Here is an 18,934-nt window from a genome sequence, read left to right as displayed (position 1 = left end):
GTGGGCAGCCTGGCCTATGTTGGGATGGAAGGTATGATTGGTTATAAGTGAGGTTAAGGATATGAGGTTGCACAGGCTGAAATGAATAGGCATGAAGAGGGTGTTAGGGTGAGGTGAGATGGGATGGGAACTGCGGGGAAGTTTGTTATTTAATTTTACTTTTAAAACTTTAATAAACTGCTGGAATAATGAGCCAGATCTTACCCACAACCTAACACTGCACCCAGCGACAGCTTCTGCTCTCAGAATCACAGAAGTGTTATGGCACAGCAGGAGGCCACACAGCACACTGCACCCACACTTGGTGTTCCATTGGTCTCCTTGCCAACCAGGGAACCCGGTCACCCCATAATTAAAACTGCAAATTCAGGGGCCCCTTGAGCTGTGTTGGGTTAATGGAGGCAGGATCTATTGAGTGAGAAGCCAGCCTGAAAAGTTCATTTTTCACTGTGTTTGAGATCAAAAAATGGTGGGTATTAAACATTTCATTAGTTACTCTGATTTGCATTTAAACGAGGTGATTTTGCAACATCAACAGCTCATCAGAAAGAGCCTCTGACAGTGTGCTCTGCACAATGCTTTGGTGAATGTTAATTTCCATACATTCTAATCAGCCATTCCAGGATAGATCAAACTATAGCATGGCTTGCCTTCTATAAAACTACTGAATCCATTTGCACTCATCTTCATTCAATTAGTCTATATCTGTTGGTCCACTGTACAAACACACAGGGAAAATGGGATAATGAAGCACAGCATACCAATGATGCCTTTACAATTGCGAAGAGCAAAGAGGAAGAGGGGAGATTCAGCCACCTAAATCTTTCAGTTTTATTTTACCGTAACTTGAATCTGAGTACAATGATTCAGGATTAGTGTCAGAGGGCGAAATTTCACTTTGACACAATTGAATCATAACATAAACATCTCATTTGTTTGAGGAATACCAAAATTATAGCACGTGTACAGGTCATTTGACTTTTCAAACCAATGTTGGTGTCAGCATCCTGATGTACACTTATTAGTAGCTCACCCTGTCCCAGTATTAAACAACTGAGTGAATGCTGAAACATGTATACCTTCACATAACAAAGCATAACCTACCTTCCTTCAATCTTTTCTCAGTTACAGCTTTTGTAGTGTTCATGGCCTTGTAGAGGAAACCACACAAAAAGCTGGACTGTGAGTTATTAGAAAGGATGCCAGCTTTAGACAGTTCATCAATCTTTGGAAGGACTATGGATAAACAACAAATAAACAATGTTCAGAATGGACTTAAATAAGGAACATGTTCTCATAAAGTGTACTTCCAAATGTCATGCATTTTTAATCTTTATTAAATCTTTGTGACATATAAAGCAGGGGCACATCATTATTGGTCTTGTACTCAGCAACAGAATCAAACTCATTACTTGTATTAACTCACAGCTAGTATTTGTCAGTGTGTTAAATTCAAATATTTTACCCATTTCTAAGTTTGAACAAGTTATATGCAAATGTTTCCATCCTGACAGTGAAACTTTATGTTTTGGGTTATCAAACCTCCCTAAGTCCACAGGGTTTACTTTTACACAAGAAAACAATGGCTGGCAGAGTGAAGCTCCTCACCCCAATCTTAGTCATATTCTCTTAACAGGCACACAATTCTAGGCATAGGAAAGCAGCATATTCTGAAAGATTGCGTTTTCTAAGTATAAACATGGTGACTTGCATTTAGTATTTCTAAAACAGCAAGGGCTTATTGTGAAGCGCCATAGTTGCATAGATTATTTGCTATTGTTATCACATATAGTGAAAGATGAGAAGATGCCTAAAGGAAACATGTCAATTTTTTAAAAAAAGTCACTATCAGAAGCTCAAGGCTCTCCAGTGATCAGGATCAATTTTGTACAAAGGAATTCACTTTGTCCTCAGTGCTTCACACACTAACAAAAGCAATCAATTCTCCAGCAAACAGAACAAAAGTCTGAAAAGCAGCCCAATTGACAGTCTAGAGACCTGTTACACAAGGTCATTGCCAATGTCTCCCAATTGCACTGGGGGTGAGGGTACAGTGTATGATTGCAAGAAAGCAAACGATAGCTGGGGTGGAAACAGAAACCAACAGAGAATTATAGTGAGTTTATTTAAGTTTGAGGGAAGAACCCCTTGTTTCTAGAAAAATGGTCTGAAGAAGAGTCACAATGGACTCAAAACATTAACTTAGTTTCTCTCTCCACAGATGCTGCTGGACTTGAGTTTCTCCAACATTTTCTGTTTTTTTTATTTTAATGCTTTTGCAGCATTTTGCATTTACTGGAAAGGCACTTGCTTCATAATTTTTTTTTCAAGCTGTTGAGTTTTCCAGGCCCAGATAACCCAACCATCCAGTGTTACAACCAGAATGACAATTAAAATGAATGAGATGAACAGTTTCCCATAAATAGGTTGGCTGGCCATCCTTGTCCTGCCTCCATTTGAACTAGAAGTAGGCAGGTTCAAGATTTATTGGTTTCTGCTTCCAATATATTTGCTTTGCACCTCTGACCAGCTGTGACCCACCCATTGTTGGGAGTCAAACTTCAACCCTTATCTTCTTGGTAGGTCTACAAATCACTATCTTTCTCTTTCAAAAGGATGAAATAACTTTATGTAAACTTAAATTTCTGCAAATTTTATAACATCTGTTAGAAGAAACAGCAGGCTTCATCTACCTACATCTTATAAATAGTCAAACGTGTTCAAAGTTGCTTAATTAATTCGTAAGGAATTCTGGTGCTAACCAAACACAGGCAGTCTCCGGGTTGCAAAGGGTTCCATTCTGGACTCCATTTGCAATTCAATTTGTGATCAATTTGAAACACAATGCAGGACAAGCTAAAGCAGCTATCCGTAAATACAGAATTGTCCATATGCCAGGTCTTTAAAATTACACCCATGTACGGGACTGTGTCTATAAGTACAAGCATTTGGAATTTGGACATTCATAAATCAGGGACCCATGAATACACAAAATCAACTTCACATCTGACTGTAAATTCTCAAAGTTCACAACATTTTGGTTTCAGTCCACAAATAAAAGTTTTACCTGAGAGTTTGTTATGGAACAGGAACTCCATTTGTAACCGTTGGCCAGCTTTCTGTGCCAATAAGTAAGGGGTACAGTAAGTAGATTCTCCTGTTGCACACATGACATCTGCCCCACTGAAAACAAGTGACATAGTCTCCAAGATATCCTGTGTCACAACTGCTTGACATAAAGCCTGTATGTGAGAATAATAGGATAGTAAAGAATGGATAGGCATCATTACAAGATTAAGTTAAAAAAACAGGTGGTTCCATCATTACACATGAATCGGCACTATCCATCAAACAGAGCTTCAAGGACAACAGATGCAATGAGATGTCTGCAATAACAAGACTTTAAGTTAGAAGTTAATTTTATCTCACATAAGTGAATCAAACCAGTCATACAGTTTTTATAATGAGCTGAAAAATGTGTTGCTGGAAAAGCGCAGCAGGTCAGGCAGCATCCAAGGAGCAGGAGAATCGACGTTTTGGGCATAAGCCCTTCTTCAGGAATGAGGAAGGTGTGGCAAGCAGGCTAAGATAAAACGTAGGGAGGAGGGACTTGGGAGAGGGGTGTTGGGAATGAGATAGGTGGAAGGAGGTTAAGGTGAGGGTGATAGGTCAGAGAGGGGGTGGGGGCGGAGAGGTTGGGAAGAAGATTGCAGGTCAAGAAGGCGGTGCTGAGTCCGAGGGTTGGGCCTGAGATAAGGTGGTGGGGGGGGAGGGGAAAGGAAGAAGCTGGAGAAATCTGCATTCATCCCTTGTGGTTTGAGGATTCCTAGGTGGAAGATGAGGTGATTGAACCCTCCAACCACAAGGGATGAATGCAGATTTCTCCAGCTCCCTCATTACAGAAATGCTGTAAACGCAGCCAGTCAACAACCATGGAGAGAATACATAAGCTACACTTCTAGTGTGATGGCTCTTCTTCAAAACTAAAGAGATCTGCATGGCCATATTTAAACTTTGGCCCAAATAGCCCTCAACTATAATATCCCTGTCACCCTCTTCTAGCCTGTCTAAGCAACATTTTTCTTGAACTCTACTCCTTTGTTGAACTTAAAGGTGTCAATTTCAGAATTCATATCAGACTCAAATATGCTTAACGTTTTGAAAAGGTACATCAAAATATTCTGTCTGGTCCTAGAGAGTTCAGATTTTGCTTGTGTGGATATATGGCTGTGTGGATGCTGTTTTTGATTGAATTCTGCTTTCATTTCCTGATATGCTTCATATATTTCAGTTTTCAATGACTTATTCCTGCATCATGAAATTTCCTTTCTCCCCATATACCATGTTATACAGTGAAACTGTGCAAATGTTAAGAATAGAGATTTTTATTTTGGATTGTAAATATGCTTTTCTAAAAACAAAAAAAGTTGCTAATAATTCTTCCAATTGAGAGCTTTCTTACTCAACTTTATAAAATGAACTATGTGATCAATTAGAAGTTAATAGATTGTAATAAGCAAATTAAAACTTTTTTTTAAAAGGAAATCAGCTCAGGCCACTTGATATTTACTGTTTCAATTTCTGTTTTTGTTTCAGCTGTAAAAGCAATACCTACAGGACACAGATATCACTGTCTAGGCCAGCATTTACTGCCCATCCCAGACAGTAGTTAGGACTCAACCACATTATGGTGGGTCTTGAGTCACAAATAATCCAGACCAGCTTCCTTCCCGAAAAGGACATTTGTGAACCAGATCAGTTTTTCCTGACAATTAACAATAGTTTCATGATCATCATTAGATTCTTAATTCCAGTTTTTACTGAATTCAAATTCTTCCACAGCAAGATTCAAACCCAGGTCCCCAGAACATTACCTGGGTCTCTAGATTAACAGTGCAGTGATAATACAACTAGTCCATCACCTCAATAGATTTTCAGCATGTCTTATTTATTTGTGTCATAGAAATTTGAACAATGAGTGGTTCAACAAGAAAAAAAATGTCTTCTATATGGATGTAAAGGGATAAGCAATTTTTCACTTCTCCCCCTTAACTATTATTATTTTAAAGACAATATAAATAAAAGAAACCAGATTTCTCTACCAGAGTTAACTGAAGAAAGATCTTTCGCATTTCTAGCAGCATCAGTTGCTGAGGCCAAGTAGTTAGCATAAAACAAAAACTACTTATAGGGATAGCACCAAAATAGAAGCCAACTAATAGCAAAACATAATTAGGAAGGTGAGCCAACTTGCATCTCAACTGAAAACTTTACATTGGCAGGTGTACCAAATGGTTTGATTTTATAACCTGGATTATAGCACAAAATATCTTTTTTTCAGTTTGGGCTACTTGTTTGATGATTGTTAATTGAGATTAAAGTGCAACATTTGCCATACTACAGATTCTTTGCACCACGTACAATATTGTAATTCCTTGGAAGCATTCCTGTGCATGTATTTGCTTTAGTGTTAAGTGGAAAAGATGTGACATGGTAAGAAAAAGCAAATTTCTCACTACAGTAGAAAAAGCAATACTACAAATTTAATCTCCTGGAAATATTGTATTGTTAAATAAAAATTAGTTGGAAAAAAATCACTCATAGTCTTAAAAGCTAATAAGAGATAGGGCTAGAAACTCAACACAACAGAAAAACAATGCCATTGCGCTTCCAGATACAAGAACAGGGCTAACATACATCTGTGTAAAAAGAAAACATCATATTTGAGAGAATACCAACTTATATCACTAAATAGCCAGTGTCAGTTTGCATAGTATTGAATCAGGTGAATAAATAGGGTAAAGAACAAACATTTAATTTTAAGGGTTTTTTCCAAATGGAGCTCCACTTCTTTCCCCAAAATTCTCCGAAGTAATACAAACTGAATTTTGAAGAAACAATATCAGGAAGCATCAGGTAATGTCAAATTATTCTGGGAGGAACTTGCATTACCTTGTTCAGTTCTTCTTGGTTTAGAAAAGGAGAGAGTTTTCTTCGAAATTTTCCTTCTTTGTATTTTTGAGTGATGAATTCAAGACGATAGTTTGGTGGAGCATCCATATCCAATTCTTCACCTGCTTTGAGATTGGCTGCCCAAAAAGCATTGGCTGTTTTGTTTCCTACAACAATGAAAAACTGCAATTCAAACAAAAGGCACAGCTATTAAAAACGCTGGCACCAGTACTTGTTGGCACAAACATGCCTATTTGCTTTCAACTTCAAAATTCAACTTCTTGTTTATAAAACACTTTGAGCGGAATTTTTGTTTAACCCCTGAGGCAAGTAGTTTGAGTCCAAAATTTTAAGGCTGGCTGCTCCTATTTTGGGATAAAGTGTATGGCATGGCACAATCCAGGGTGGTGTGGAGGGAATCTGATGGGAGACGGCAATACTGCTTCCCAGTTGCCAAGTACTGAGACAGCTTGTCCAAAATGTCTCAGTTGTCTCATGTTTTCTGAGACCTCGTTTTCTGGATGGTATGGTGGCTCAGTGGTTAGTGCTACTGCCTCACAGTTCCAGGAACCTGCCTCAGGTGACTGTGCTGAGTTTCTTGTGACTGTATGGGTTTCTGCCAGGTGCTCAGGTTTCCTTCAACATTCCAAATATGTGCAGATTAGGTAGACTGGCAATGGCAAATGTGGGGTTATGGAGATGGGGTGGGATGCTCTTTGGACGGTCGGAGCAGACTCAATGGGCCAAATGGTCTCTTTCCACATTGTAAGGATTCTATGTTTTTTTTTCTACTTGTTAGTTTATATGTTAGGCCCTCTATCCCACAACCTCCATACTCCACCATGCCCCCAGGCCTCAATTTCCTAGGATTCCTTATGTACTCCATGCCAAATCATGTCTCCCAACTATCATTTGTCTATGCGTCCTTACCAACTCGCCCAGCATCACCCACCATTGGCATGCTGATATGTGGAAATGAAATAAAATTAAAGTCTAAATGTTTATTATATTTTTCAGTCTAATAAGCAACTACTCCCATTCATGAAGGCCTATTCAACTTTCTTTAAAAACTCAAGTACTTATGGCACTATGAAAGTAAATAGAGTTGCTTTCATAACTTCCTATCAGAGTAGTTTATGCTTTAAAGCTTCTCTCAGATTGTAGATTGTGAAAAGCAGTCAATCATGAATAATTATACCATAACCATCCTTGAACAAATGTCAATGAACGGCTTTTGCAACTGCTAAAGCAGATTTTTTTTCAACTGTCATTCAGTGTTATAAGCAGGTGTAAATTGACCCACCAAACCAACCTCCACTCCCGGCACCTTCCCCTGCAACCGCAGGAAATGCAAAACTTTCGCCCACACCTCCTCCCTTACTTCTCTCCAAGGCCCCAAGGGATCCTTCCATATCCGCCACAAGTTCACCTGCACCTCCACTCACATCATCTATTGCATCCGCTGCACCCGATGTGGCCTCCTCTATATTGGGGAGACAGGCCGCCTACTTGCAGAACGCTTCAGGGAACACCTCTGGGACGCCCGAACCAACCAACCCAACCACCCCGTGGCTCAACACTTTAACTCTCCCTCCCACTCCACCGAAGACATGCAGGTCCTTGGACTCCTCCATCGGCAGAACAAAACAACACGACGGCTGGAGGAGGAGCGCCTCATCTTCCGCCTGGGAACCCTCCAGCCACAAGGGATGAACTCAGATTTCTCCAGTTTCCTCATTTCCCCTCCCCCCACCTTGTCTCAGTCGATTCCCTTGAACTCAGCACCGCCCTCCTAACCTGCAATCCTCTTCCTGACCTCGTCGCCCCCACCCCACTCCGGCCTATCATCCTCACCTTGACCTCCTTCCACCTATCACATCTCCATCGCCCCTCCCCCAAGTCCCTCCTCACTACCTTTTATTTTAGCCTGCCTGGCACACTCTCCTCATTCCTGATGAAGGGCTCTGGCCCGAAACGTCGAATTTCCTGTTCCTCGGATGCTGCCTAACCTGCTGTGCTTTAACCAGCAACACATTTTCAGCTTTTTTCCCTCCTTTTAATCCCTTAAATGATTACAAACAAGATTTGAAAATGATTTTTAGCATATGACTATTTTGCATTTTAATTGATTTATTTTCATAGATCAAAATTACAGAAACACTTACAAGGTTTACAATTTTATTACCAACTAATCCTGAGAAAACAAAGTGTGACATCTAGCATATACATAAACACAGATAGAAAATTTCATACAAAGTAAATAGGAAGATAAAAATATACAGTTTCAATAGTTTTTAGAATCAATTTGTTTTATTTAAAGCTGAGACCATGTCTGCTTAGTTTATGTCTTGTGTCTTCAGCCGGAGCCAAATTTGTATAATTCTTAAGCTTTACGCAAATAAATGTCTCCAATTTGCTTTATCTTCAGTGCTGACATTTGAGATGATGAGACGGAAACAAGGAGAAAGCTTTCCAGTCCTTATCATTAAGAATCATTTTTTCTTTCTTGCTGCTGCTCTGCTAAGCAGTTACTGAAATATTGTTCATTTTTGCACACCTGAGCCTGGTTTGATTGTCTTTTCAAGCAGGCAACATTTTATGCCTAATATTTGCAAATTATTATGCAGTGTAAATGAAACAAGATATCAGAGTTTCTTGATGCTCAACTCAATTGCCTGATTCCAATGTTTTTAGAAAGCATGATAATTCAGTTCAAACAGTTCTACCTATAGCACATGGATCACACCAGTTCACGAACATTGCTTACTACCATCTTTTCAAGGGCAGCTAGGGATAGGCAATAAATGCAGACCAGTCAGTGATTCTCAGTCCCTAAAAATGAATAAATAATAGTTTAATCCATATTGGTTTCTTGAATTTACCTCAACCTGTGATCACTGCACCTATTTTGGTTCAATTTTTCTTCTATTTTAAAACTCATAGCGATCCAGAAGGTCTTGAGTATTGAAATCAGATGACGTAAATCGAAAATTGATAGACCAGTGTTTACCACTATCATGATAAAAGGCAGATTAGTTTTTTTTGACTTCTTAAAGCTTTGAGGATTCAAATAACAAAAGTTGATAGTTCTACAGATCTACAAATCTTATATGCACTATATAAGCATTTAAATCTCAAGCATATAATGCAGGATAAGGCCTCTGCTGTAGGGAACATGGGGTTTGTTTCAACTCAGCACAGAGTTCAAATGACCAGGCTGAGTTTAGCTTTTGTTAATGTGGAAGACACATCCTATTCCATTTCCTCTACCTAAGAAATGGGATCTGCAAGACGTGCAGGTGAGACTTCTGGAGTTGTATCCTGTCCTCTGTTTCTAAAGTTCAACAGAGTTTCCACAAAGCTTTGAACATCCAGCAATTTTCTTTAAAGTATTATGGAGCTGAAGTATCAAATCATAGCCAGTCTGCAAGAATTAGATTGCAATTCTCCAAGCTTTTTCCACATATTACATTGTTAATGTTTTGAAGTGAAATTAATTCCATTTATGAGTCAGAAAACCAACACAATTGTGCGCTGAGGTAAAATGTGACACTAATCAGTGAATCATGGGACATGCTGTGACCATAAAGTTATCATTACACTAAAACATAGCATGACTTATTAAGTGCTTCTTGGGTGCTGCTGGACACTTTCTTTCTAGCTAAATCTACAATCGTCACCTTCAGTGATCTATTATTAACACTTTGTCTCTCTAAATTATACTACTTAATTATTATGCTCACTAATTGGTCAGAGTGGATATGCCATCATTTTAGTGAACAGACTACAGAATGGTTTCAGAGGAACTCAAGATCAGTTGGGAAGGATGAGTAACATTATGTCAGTAGTCTTAATATTTCACGAAGGTCGTACAACTAATCCTAGAAACTTTCTAAAGACTCAATTTAATTTTTCCTGACTGTGGAAACAATGCTCAGGAAGCACATCTGTAAATCACAGTAAAACATTGTATGAGCAAAAGAATGAAAATCAATTTATTATCAGTCACTGACACACTCAAGTAAATATTGAATTTACATAGAATGCTGAATATATCTATGCATTTTGGGAAGTAACATCTAAGTCAACAGCTATGAATTGCAGTGGCAAAGACTAACAATGGATCAAAACACATTCCAAAATACAAGGTTAGTGCAATTATAAAACACTTTAGTTAGCCAACTGCTGAAAAGATATTATAGGTCTTTGACAATTTGCTGAAATAAGGCTGGACCCTATTGCATTCCCAGATTGTCAAGAACAATTAATTAAGTTGGATCTGCGAAAAGAGGGATAGAAATTGTAACAGAATCTACAAAAGAGGAAGCTGGTATCTAAGATCCTCAGATCTCAGAAATCACAAAGATCACCAAGACCTCTGAGCGGTCAAGCGACCTCAAGTCCAAAATTGGATACCCTAAACTGAACCACAACCGGAGAAATCGGTCTGACAGAAAATTGGCCAAACTAAATTAAACAGCGGTCAGCAGCTATCGACCACAGACAACAGTGATAAGCAAGATTAAAGAGATTACAAACATTCACAATCAGCCTGACGGCTGTGTAGTAAAAGTGTTGATCAGTCATTTTGGCATCTTGTCTAGAGTATTTGCACTTTACATCTCCAAGCATGGCAACAGTTAAGGGTGTTGATGCAATCCCATTGGATGATTTGAACCCATCTCATGACCTCATTGGCTAAAAGTCACAGAACATTCTGGAAGGTCAGGGATGAGGATGGATAAAAACATACATCTGGATGCCACTCCCGCAGTGAAGGCTCAGTGAAGATCCAGGGAAGACTCATTGTAGAAAACTCTGTGGCAACCCAAGATAACCCAGGAGAAGATCCACCCTGACCTGCAAGTCCCACCTTTGTGGATGAGAGCCAGCTCTACATCAGAGAGAAAGATTTCAATGGCCCAGCTCAAACACATGGAACATTCAAGGTAATATTCTTTCTCAGAGACAAATAAAAATGCAGATGCTGGAATCCAAAATAGGCAAGCAGGAAGCTGAAAGAACACAGCAAGCCAGGCAGCATCAGGAGGTGGAGAAGTCCCGAAACATTGACTTCTCCATCTCCTTATGCTACCTGGCTTATTGTGTTTTTCCAGCCTCCTGAATATCATTTCTCAGACTGGTAGAGCTAGATAGAGAATAAATACTGTGGGAATTTGGGAAATGCTTGCATAGTGTTTTAAGAAGTATTTTGTTAATAAAATCGAGTTGAACCACAAACTGAATTCTGTGTCCCATTGTCTACTTCACCAAAAAACGCATTTGACTAAGTGCTTTTAATAAATAAGTAGATAGAAGTGTTCACAGTACAGACAACATCAACAAACACAATGATACCCAAGACCTCAGGAATCGCATATACCATCAAGAACTCGGGGATCACTAAGATCTTAGCGATAACTCAGATCACCAAGTAATCAGGGATCATAAAAATCACCAAGATCAGTCAAATCATGAAGATCACTAAAATCATAGAGGTTACTAAGACCATACAGATCATGAAGATTACTGAGATTACCCACGTTCTGTCAAGCAATGCCAGGTCTGCTCTGGCCGACGATCATCTACCACTGAAATCCTATACTGCGCTTTTTTCTCTTTATATCTCAGCTTGACTATCTCAATGCAGTCTTGGCTAGACTTTCATGTCTTATTCTCTCTAAACTTGAAGTCAGAAAATATGCTGCTGCCTATGTCCTAACTCATATGTTAAACACTGTCTCCCATTACCTGTGTTAGCGCTCACCTACATTAGCTCCCAGTTAGCAAACTCTTAATTTTAAAATTCAAATTTAAAATTATAATTCTTATTTATGAGTTCCTCAATGGTCAGGCCAAGACTCTACAACTATAAACTCCCCCAGCTCTGGAATTTAGCAGGGTGGAATACTGTTACATCTGTGTTAGGAGGGCAATAGGAGGCAACTAGCAAGAATTTTGTACTCAGCTATGCTTGATCCTTTGCTACGAGACTTCATGCTCAGAGAAGGTAATGAATTCCCACTTGCCACACCCGACAATAAGAATAAATGGTTGAGTTTACATGAGAGATAATGGCACAGCTCAAAGGCCATGTCATCAGGCTAGGAGACGGACAGTGATAGGCCTGTAGAGCTTGACTCCATTCAGTTTGACATAATGAGCCTGCATTTACCATGAAGGTGGTTGATCCAAAGTTCTCTAGAAGGGTGACTGACCTGCAACATTAATTCCTTTATGTCTCCACAGAGGCTGCCTGACCTGGTGAGTTTCTCCAGTAATTTCTGTTTTTGTACCATGAAGGTGGTTGGTCGATATTGGTCTTTGGCTGATGATTTGGTGATAGGAAAGGGAAAGTAGCTCAACCTGTCGTTTCCTGGATTTTCCCAATGAGAACTTTTGGGACTATATAATTCCTTTGAGAAGACTGGTACTTATTTGGTAGTTTGTGTCTCATAATTCTCACTACATTTCACTTGGTTTTGTTTTAAAATGTACATAAGCTTGCGCAAATTTATATTGTCTAGTTTCCTGATTTCTGAACAGAGGGGATTGGAGGATATAGCATAAAAATAACAGGCTCAAGATCAACTAAAAATAGGTGGGAAAATTGAAAAGATCAAGTGCATTTTGACCAAAGCAATTCTGCTTCCAATTAAACTATAAAAAGATTTTTTTGTTTAATTAAATCTGTTATTATGAGATAGTTCCTTACCTCAACAAGTTCATTACTCCAAATACTGGTATCCAACTTCAAACTACGAATTTTGGAAATATTTGAACCCAGTGATCGATGCTGACCTGGTTTTATTCAAACACAAATATAAATACATGTTATTATTTATTTACGCAGATTAATAAAAATATTTTTTTCTTCCAAATTTGTTAAATGGTAAATTTGAATTTTTATAATTCACGACGAAAACTCTGTAATTTTATTAGAAGTTTTTCTCATTTTGAGAGTGCATTTGCTTATATAAAAGGCTGCATTTAATTTTAAATTCCTATGCCAGATCAAATATCTTTCAATTTCAAATCCAAAGGAAGTTATGCTTTTGATGCAATGAAATTAACATTCCACCCACTTGTAGTGCATGTAATGGAGGTTTTTTTTGTTCACTTACAGGCATTGGCTGTGCCAGCATTTAATGCCCATCTGTAGTTGTCTCAAGAAGGTGGTGAAGAATGGCAATTATTTTGGTGTTAGTAGACCCACAATTCTATCATGGAGAAGTTCCAGGAGTTTGACCCAATGACACAGAAGGAATAGCGTTATATCTCCAAGTCAGGAAGGTGTGTGACTTAGAGGGTAACTTGGAGGCAATGGTTTCATTTGTGTGCTGGCATTTCTGTTCTAGATGGAAGTGATTGTGCTTTTGGAAGATGCTATCTAAGGAGCCTTGGTGAATTTCTGCAGGTTATCATGTAGGTAGTATACACCACTATGATAGATTTGAGGTTTAGGGAGAGGCTAAATAAGCTGGGGCTGTTTCCCCTGGAGCATCGAAGGCTGAAGGGTGACCTGATTAAGGTTTAAAAAATCATGAGGGGAATGGATCTTTTTTCTCTAAGTTGGGAGAGTGCAGAACCAGAGGATATAGGTTTTGGTTTAAAAGGGACCCAAGGTGATATTTTCTCATGCAGAGGGTGGTGTGTGTATGGAATGAGCTGCCAGAGGAAGTGGTGGAGGCTGGTACAATTAAAACATTTAAAAGGTATCTGGATGGGTATATGAATAGGAAGGGTTTGGAGAGATATGGGCCAAGTGCTAGCAAATGGGACTAGATTAATTTTAGTATATCTGGTTAGCATGGGTGAGTTGGACCGAAAGGTCTGTTTCCATGCTGTAATTCTCCATGACAATGACTTTTGAGTGTCAGTGGTCAGTGGGAGAGTGAATATTTGTGGAATTGTACCAATCAAGTGAATTGCTTTTGGCTGGATGGTATCAAGCTTCTTTATTTCATTCATTCACTTGATGTGAGCATCTCTGGATAGGCCACCATTTGATGCCCATCCCTCTGGAGTCACATGTAGGCCAGATCAGGTGAAGATGGCAGTCACCATCCTTAAAGGGTATTAGTGAATCTGATGGGTTTTTTTTCCCAACAATTGACAATGATTTTATGGTCATCAGTGGACTCTTAGTTCCATAATCTACCGTAGTGTGGTTTGAATGTAGATCCCCAGAATATGATGTGGGTCTCCAGATTAATAGACCTGTGATGATGCCACTAAATAAATGTTTGTGGAGTTAACTCAATTTTTATTCAACAAATAAATGAAATTAGATGTTCCAACTTCATTAGAAAAACAATCCTCATGTCTAGGCACATTACTCAATTTGTGAAGCCACGATAAAGTTATTGGTGGCAGGTTTACAAATAGGATAAATGTGATATTTTTGTGCGCAATTTTTAAAATGTGTTTGCCATAAGTTACATTTTAATTTTGGGATGTTTTACATTTTTGCAAAGCGTTGAAGGACTGGCTGTATGATTGACTTTTGTGTTAACTGATTTTGTGATAATACTTTTGGTGGAATATGATTAGAAAGAAAAACAAAATTTAGGAAAAATGTTTTCTATATTTGATGAAAAAAAAGAAAAAATAACTTATTTGGAATGGAGAAAAATAGTAACAACTGAAAAACGTAACTAACAAATTGCCCAAGACATCAACAGCCACAATACAGACAAGAGGCTCAACAAGGGTGACAGACATTCTCAGGCAATATTGATGCTTTGACTATCCAAAACAAGCCAATTAGATTACGGCTTAACTTTTCAGTAAGTTCTCTTCAAAATCACAAACTCAAAATCATTCATCAACCTGCATAATCTTACAAACTAATTTTTGTTTAATTGACATGAAAAATCTTTACAAACAGGCCAAAGAGAATAGCATAATTTCTTCAACCAGTGCAGTTGGTGGACTCTCAGTTTGAACCTGACCAGCTTTATGAACGAGGGCTATTCTGATGGATGGTATCATGAATCAGTGATGAAGACTGCAGAAGAGAAGGGTGAAAGTCCTTCTGATGGAACTAATTTGCAGGCCCCAGTTGGTGCACATGCTCAACCAGTTTTGCTGGTATGACGCTGATGTTTCTGGTAGAAAATCTATCATTGGATGTTTTATCATAAAAATAACTTCCAGGAATTTGCAGAGTGTACCTCAGATCACTCATCATCAATTCATCCAGGATTAGATTAGTTTGCAACAAATAATCCATTGGAAGCACATTCAAAGAAATACCTAGCAAATACATTTGCCTGACCAAATCGGACTTTTATAAAATTTATTTATGTTTCACTCATAGGACATGGGAATCACTGACTGGCCAGCATTTATTGCCCATCCCTAGTTGCTTTTGAGAACTGCCTTTTTGAACTGCTGCAGTCCATTTATGCGATAGGTAGATCCACAATGCTCTTACGGATGGAACTCCAGGACACTGACCCAAGTGAAGGGTATTCCAGCACATTCCTGACTTGTGCCTTGTTGATGATGAACAGGCTTTGGGGAGCCATGAGGTGAGTTATTCGCCATAAAATTCCCAACCTTTGGTGGGTTCATGTAGCCACAGTATTCATAAGGCTGATCTAGTTCAGTCTCTGGTCAATAACAGCCCCCATAATGTTGATAGTGAGAAATTCAGTGATGGTATTACCCTTTGCAAGTCAAAGAGAAATGTCAGCTTCTCTCTTGTTAGATACAGTCACTGCCTGACTCTTCTGTGGCACAATGTTAGTTGTCACTTACTAACCCAAGCCTCAATGTTTTGCTGCACATGGTTGAGGACTAGTTCAGTATCCCTGAGGAGGTATGAAATGTGTTGGGGACTTTGTAATAATTGGCTAATATCACCAATTCTGACATCACAAAGGTGGATCAAGAATAAGTACAACATCTCCTAGTTGCCGATCAGATATTCACAGAGAAAGAAATCTCCAAGTCCAAAGTGGCTCAAGTTAAGTTTCAACATGTGGAAGCTACTTAGCTGGCAGCTTCAGACTGCGTGCAGCACACATTAGCTAATTCATAATCACAGAAGACAACATACTCGAGGGTTAGGAAATGCCTGCAAACTTGAATACCTACAAAAGCACAAAAGAAGACATTATGATTTGCGCAGCTTCCTTTTATCCTCTTCCCATACCTGCACATTTTTTGCAGATGACAACACCGAGATTGATGGACGCCCATTCAGGATCTGGAGCACGGCAATCTGCACAGTTTCTGTTAGACTCGTTGAACCAGATCTTCTCTGCCACTTCATAATCTGACAGGCTTTCTGCTATCGATCCCCGGATAGCTTCAATCCATTCTTGTTTCTCTCGTTCAGATTCCGCTGTGAAGCTGAAATATTGATTTTTCCATTTCATTTTTAATTATCTAGTCTAATAGTACAATGCCACATTAATCTCATTGGATAAGAAACTGGGAAAAATAGTACCTATTTTACACTGGCAGTATTTTATAACCAACTTGCTATCATAAAACAATATATGCATCGTTTATAACATCAACATTCTGTAAGTATTTATAAAGTTGTTAAAATATTTAGGTACTAGTTATCTGGGATGTTAAGTAAATTTCATTTGCTTTCTCTTCACTTTTTAATACTTAAAGGAGTTAAAGAAAAAGTTACAATTACCTAAAATAATGCTGCCCACACAATAATTCTATAGCATGCATTAAATTATCTTTTTGAGTAACATTATTATGATGGCTCTGTATAATAGATTTACTTTCTGACTTATCTTACTCCAGGTTATAAGACCAGAAAAGCCATCAGACATGGGATCAGAATTTAGGCCATTCAGCCCATCGAGTCTGCTCTGCTATTCAATCTGATAAGTTTCTCAATCCCATTCTCCCACTTTCTCCCTGTAACCCTTGATACTCAAGAACCTATCTATCGCAGTCTTAAATATACTCAATGACCTGGCCTCCCCAGCCTTCTGTGGCAATGAATTCCACAGATTCACCACTCTCTGGCTGAAGACCTTTCTCATTATTTCAGCTCTCATATTTTAAAGAGTGCTCTCATGAACAAGTTCTAATTCCTATCTTTCATTTTGAGGTTATCTTACATTGCCCAAGTTCTAGGTGGGCTTTTGGTAACAGTTATAGAGTCATAGAATCATACATTATGGAAATAGACCCTTCAGTCCAACTCGTCCATGTCAACTAGGTTTTCCAAACTAAACTAGTCCCACTTTCCGCATTTGGCCCATCTCCCTATAAACCTTTTCTATTTATGCACCTATGAAATTGTCATCTTCATTTATGTATCAATATGAAAACAAGCTTTTTAAGATTATGATCAAGCACATAATATAATTATTTTTTTCTCTAAGACTAATTGAAGGAGAAAGCCAATTACCTACTAGACAAACTAGAAAAAAAAGGATCTTGTGCCAGTAATTAGTAACCCAGGCAATAATCTGGGGAGAAAGTGAGGACTGCAGAAGCTGGAGATCAGAAACCTGAAGAAGGGCTTATGCCCGAAACGTTGATTCTCCTGCTCCTTGGATGCTGCCTGACCTGCTGCGCTTTTCCAGCAACACATTTTTCAGCTCTTATCTCCAGCATCTGCAGTCCTCACTTTCTCCTAGTTGATTTTAATCTACTGCGAAGCCTCTTGCAAGGATGCCTTCCTTGAAGAAGCTCTCTTCCTCCCACTACATTCCTGAAGAAGGGCTTACGTCCGAAACGTTGATTCTCCTGCTCCTTGGATGCTGCCTGACCTGCTGCGCTTTTAATACTCTGGGGACCCAAGTTCAAATCCCACCATTGGAGATGATGAAAATTTAATTGAAACAAATCTAACATCAACGTCCTAATGAAGACCGTGAAACCATTGTCAACTGTTGCAAAAACTCATTTGATTCATTAATATCCTTTAAGGAAGGAAAACAGCCATGTGATTCCAGACCTACAATAACGCAGTTAACTTGTAACTGCCATCTGAAATGTCAAAGTATCAATCACTGAAAAGTCTCACAAAAGGAGAAAAAAGCAACGGACCACCTGATATTCACTCAGGCACTAGAAATCACAATAAACCCAGCCTTGCCGAATTGGTAATATCACCTCACTAACATCCCGGTATTATACCAGAATTGGGAGAGACATCCCTCCGACTAGTCAAGGAACGTCTTGATATAGTTCAATTCTTAAAATCAAACCCCAGACAAATGTTGCAGGCTACCCCATCAAGGCATTTTAGAAGTATGTTAAGAGTAAGATGATTACTAGAGAATGAGGGAGTCCTATTAGAAATGAAAGGGGCAATCTATGCACAGAGTGAGGTCTTCAATAAATACATTGTATCTGTATTTACAAAGGAGAAAGACATTGTTGCTGTGGATTTCAGTTGAGATGGGGAGGAACATGTTAAGATTAATAAGGAGGAAGTATTAGATGTTACAGTGAGCATAAAGGTGCATAAATCCCCAGGGCCTGATGAGATCTATCCCAGGATTCCTATGGGAGGCAAGGAAGGAGAGTGCTGGGACCCTGGCAGATATGTTTAATACTTGGCTGGCCACAGGCAAAGTGCACCATGACTGTTGAATAGCTAATGTGGTTCTTTTGTTCAAGAGGGCAGCAGTAGGAGGCCAGGTAATTACAGATCAGTTCATCTGACAACAGTGGGGGAGACATTATTGGAAAAAAAATCTGAGGGACAGGATAAATCAACACTTGGAAAGGCAGGGATAGATTAGGGATAGTCAGCACAGATTTAATTGAGGAAGTACCTATCTGATTAATTGAATTGTTTATTTTTGTTAAAGATGTGACCAATTATACAGATGAGGGTAGTGTAGTTGATGTCGTTTATATGGATTTTAGTAAGGCCTTTGACAAGATCCTACATGGAAGCTGGTCCAAAAGCTAAGAGTCCATGGGATCCAAGACAAGTTGGCAAAGTGGATCTAAAATTGGCGTGCAGACAGGAGACAAAGAGTAA

At 38.9% G+C, this 18,934-nt stretch overlaps 1 protein-coding gene across 3 annotated transcripts in view; it reads right to left on the bottom strand.

Moving 5' to 3' along the window:
* The window catches only part of arap2 (ArfGAP with RhoGAP domain, ankyrin repeat and PH domain 2), a 309,350-nt gene that overhangs the window by 128,945 nt on the left and 161,471 nt on the right, over positions 1-18,934 (bottom strand). For all 3 annotated transcript variants that reach the window (XM_060825023.1, XM_060825033.1, XM_060825042.1), the window contains exons 11-15: positions 16,115-16,314; positions 12,668-12,753; positions 5,953-6,135; positions 3,068-3,242; positions 1,105-1,236 (exon numbers count right to left, since the gene is read on the bottom strand). In XM_060825023.1, the coding sequence (XP_060681006.1) occupies positions 1,105-1,236; positions 3,068-3,242; positions 5,953-6,135; positions 12,668-12,753; positions 16,115-16,314 (776 nt within the window). The remainder of the gene's footprint in view (positions 1-1,104; positions 1,237-3,067; positions 3,243-5,952; positions 6,136-12,667; positions 12,754-16,114; positions 16,315-18,934) is intronic.

Source organism: Hemiscyllium ocellatum, chromosome 1 (genome assembly GCF_020745735.1).
Source record: "Hemiscyllium ocellatum isolate sHemOce1 chromosome 1, sHemOce1.pat.X.cur, whole genome shotgun sequence".
Lineage (NCBI taxonomy): Eukaryota > Metazoa > Chordata > Chondrichthyes > Orectolobiformes > Hemiscylliidae > Hemiscyllium > Hemiscyllium ocellatum.
The sequence above is the reverse complement of the archived record's forward strand: the minus strand, read 5'-3'. Positions and strand labels throughout refer to the sequence as shown.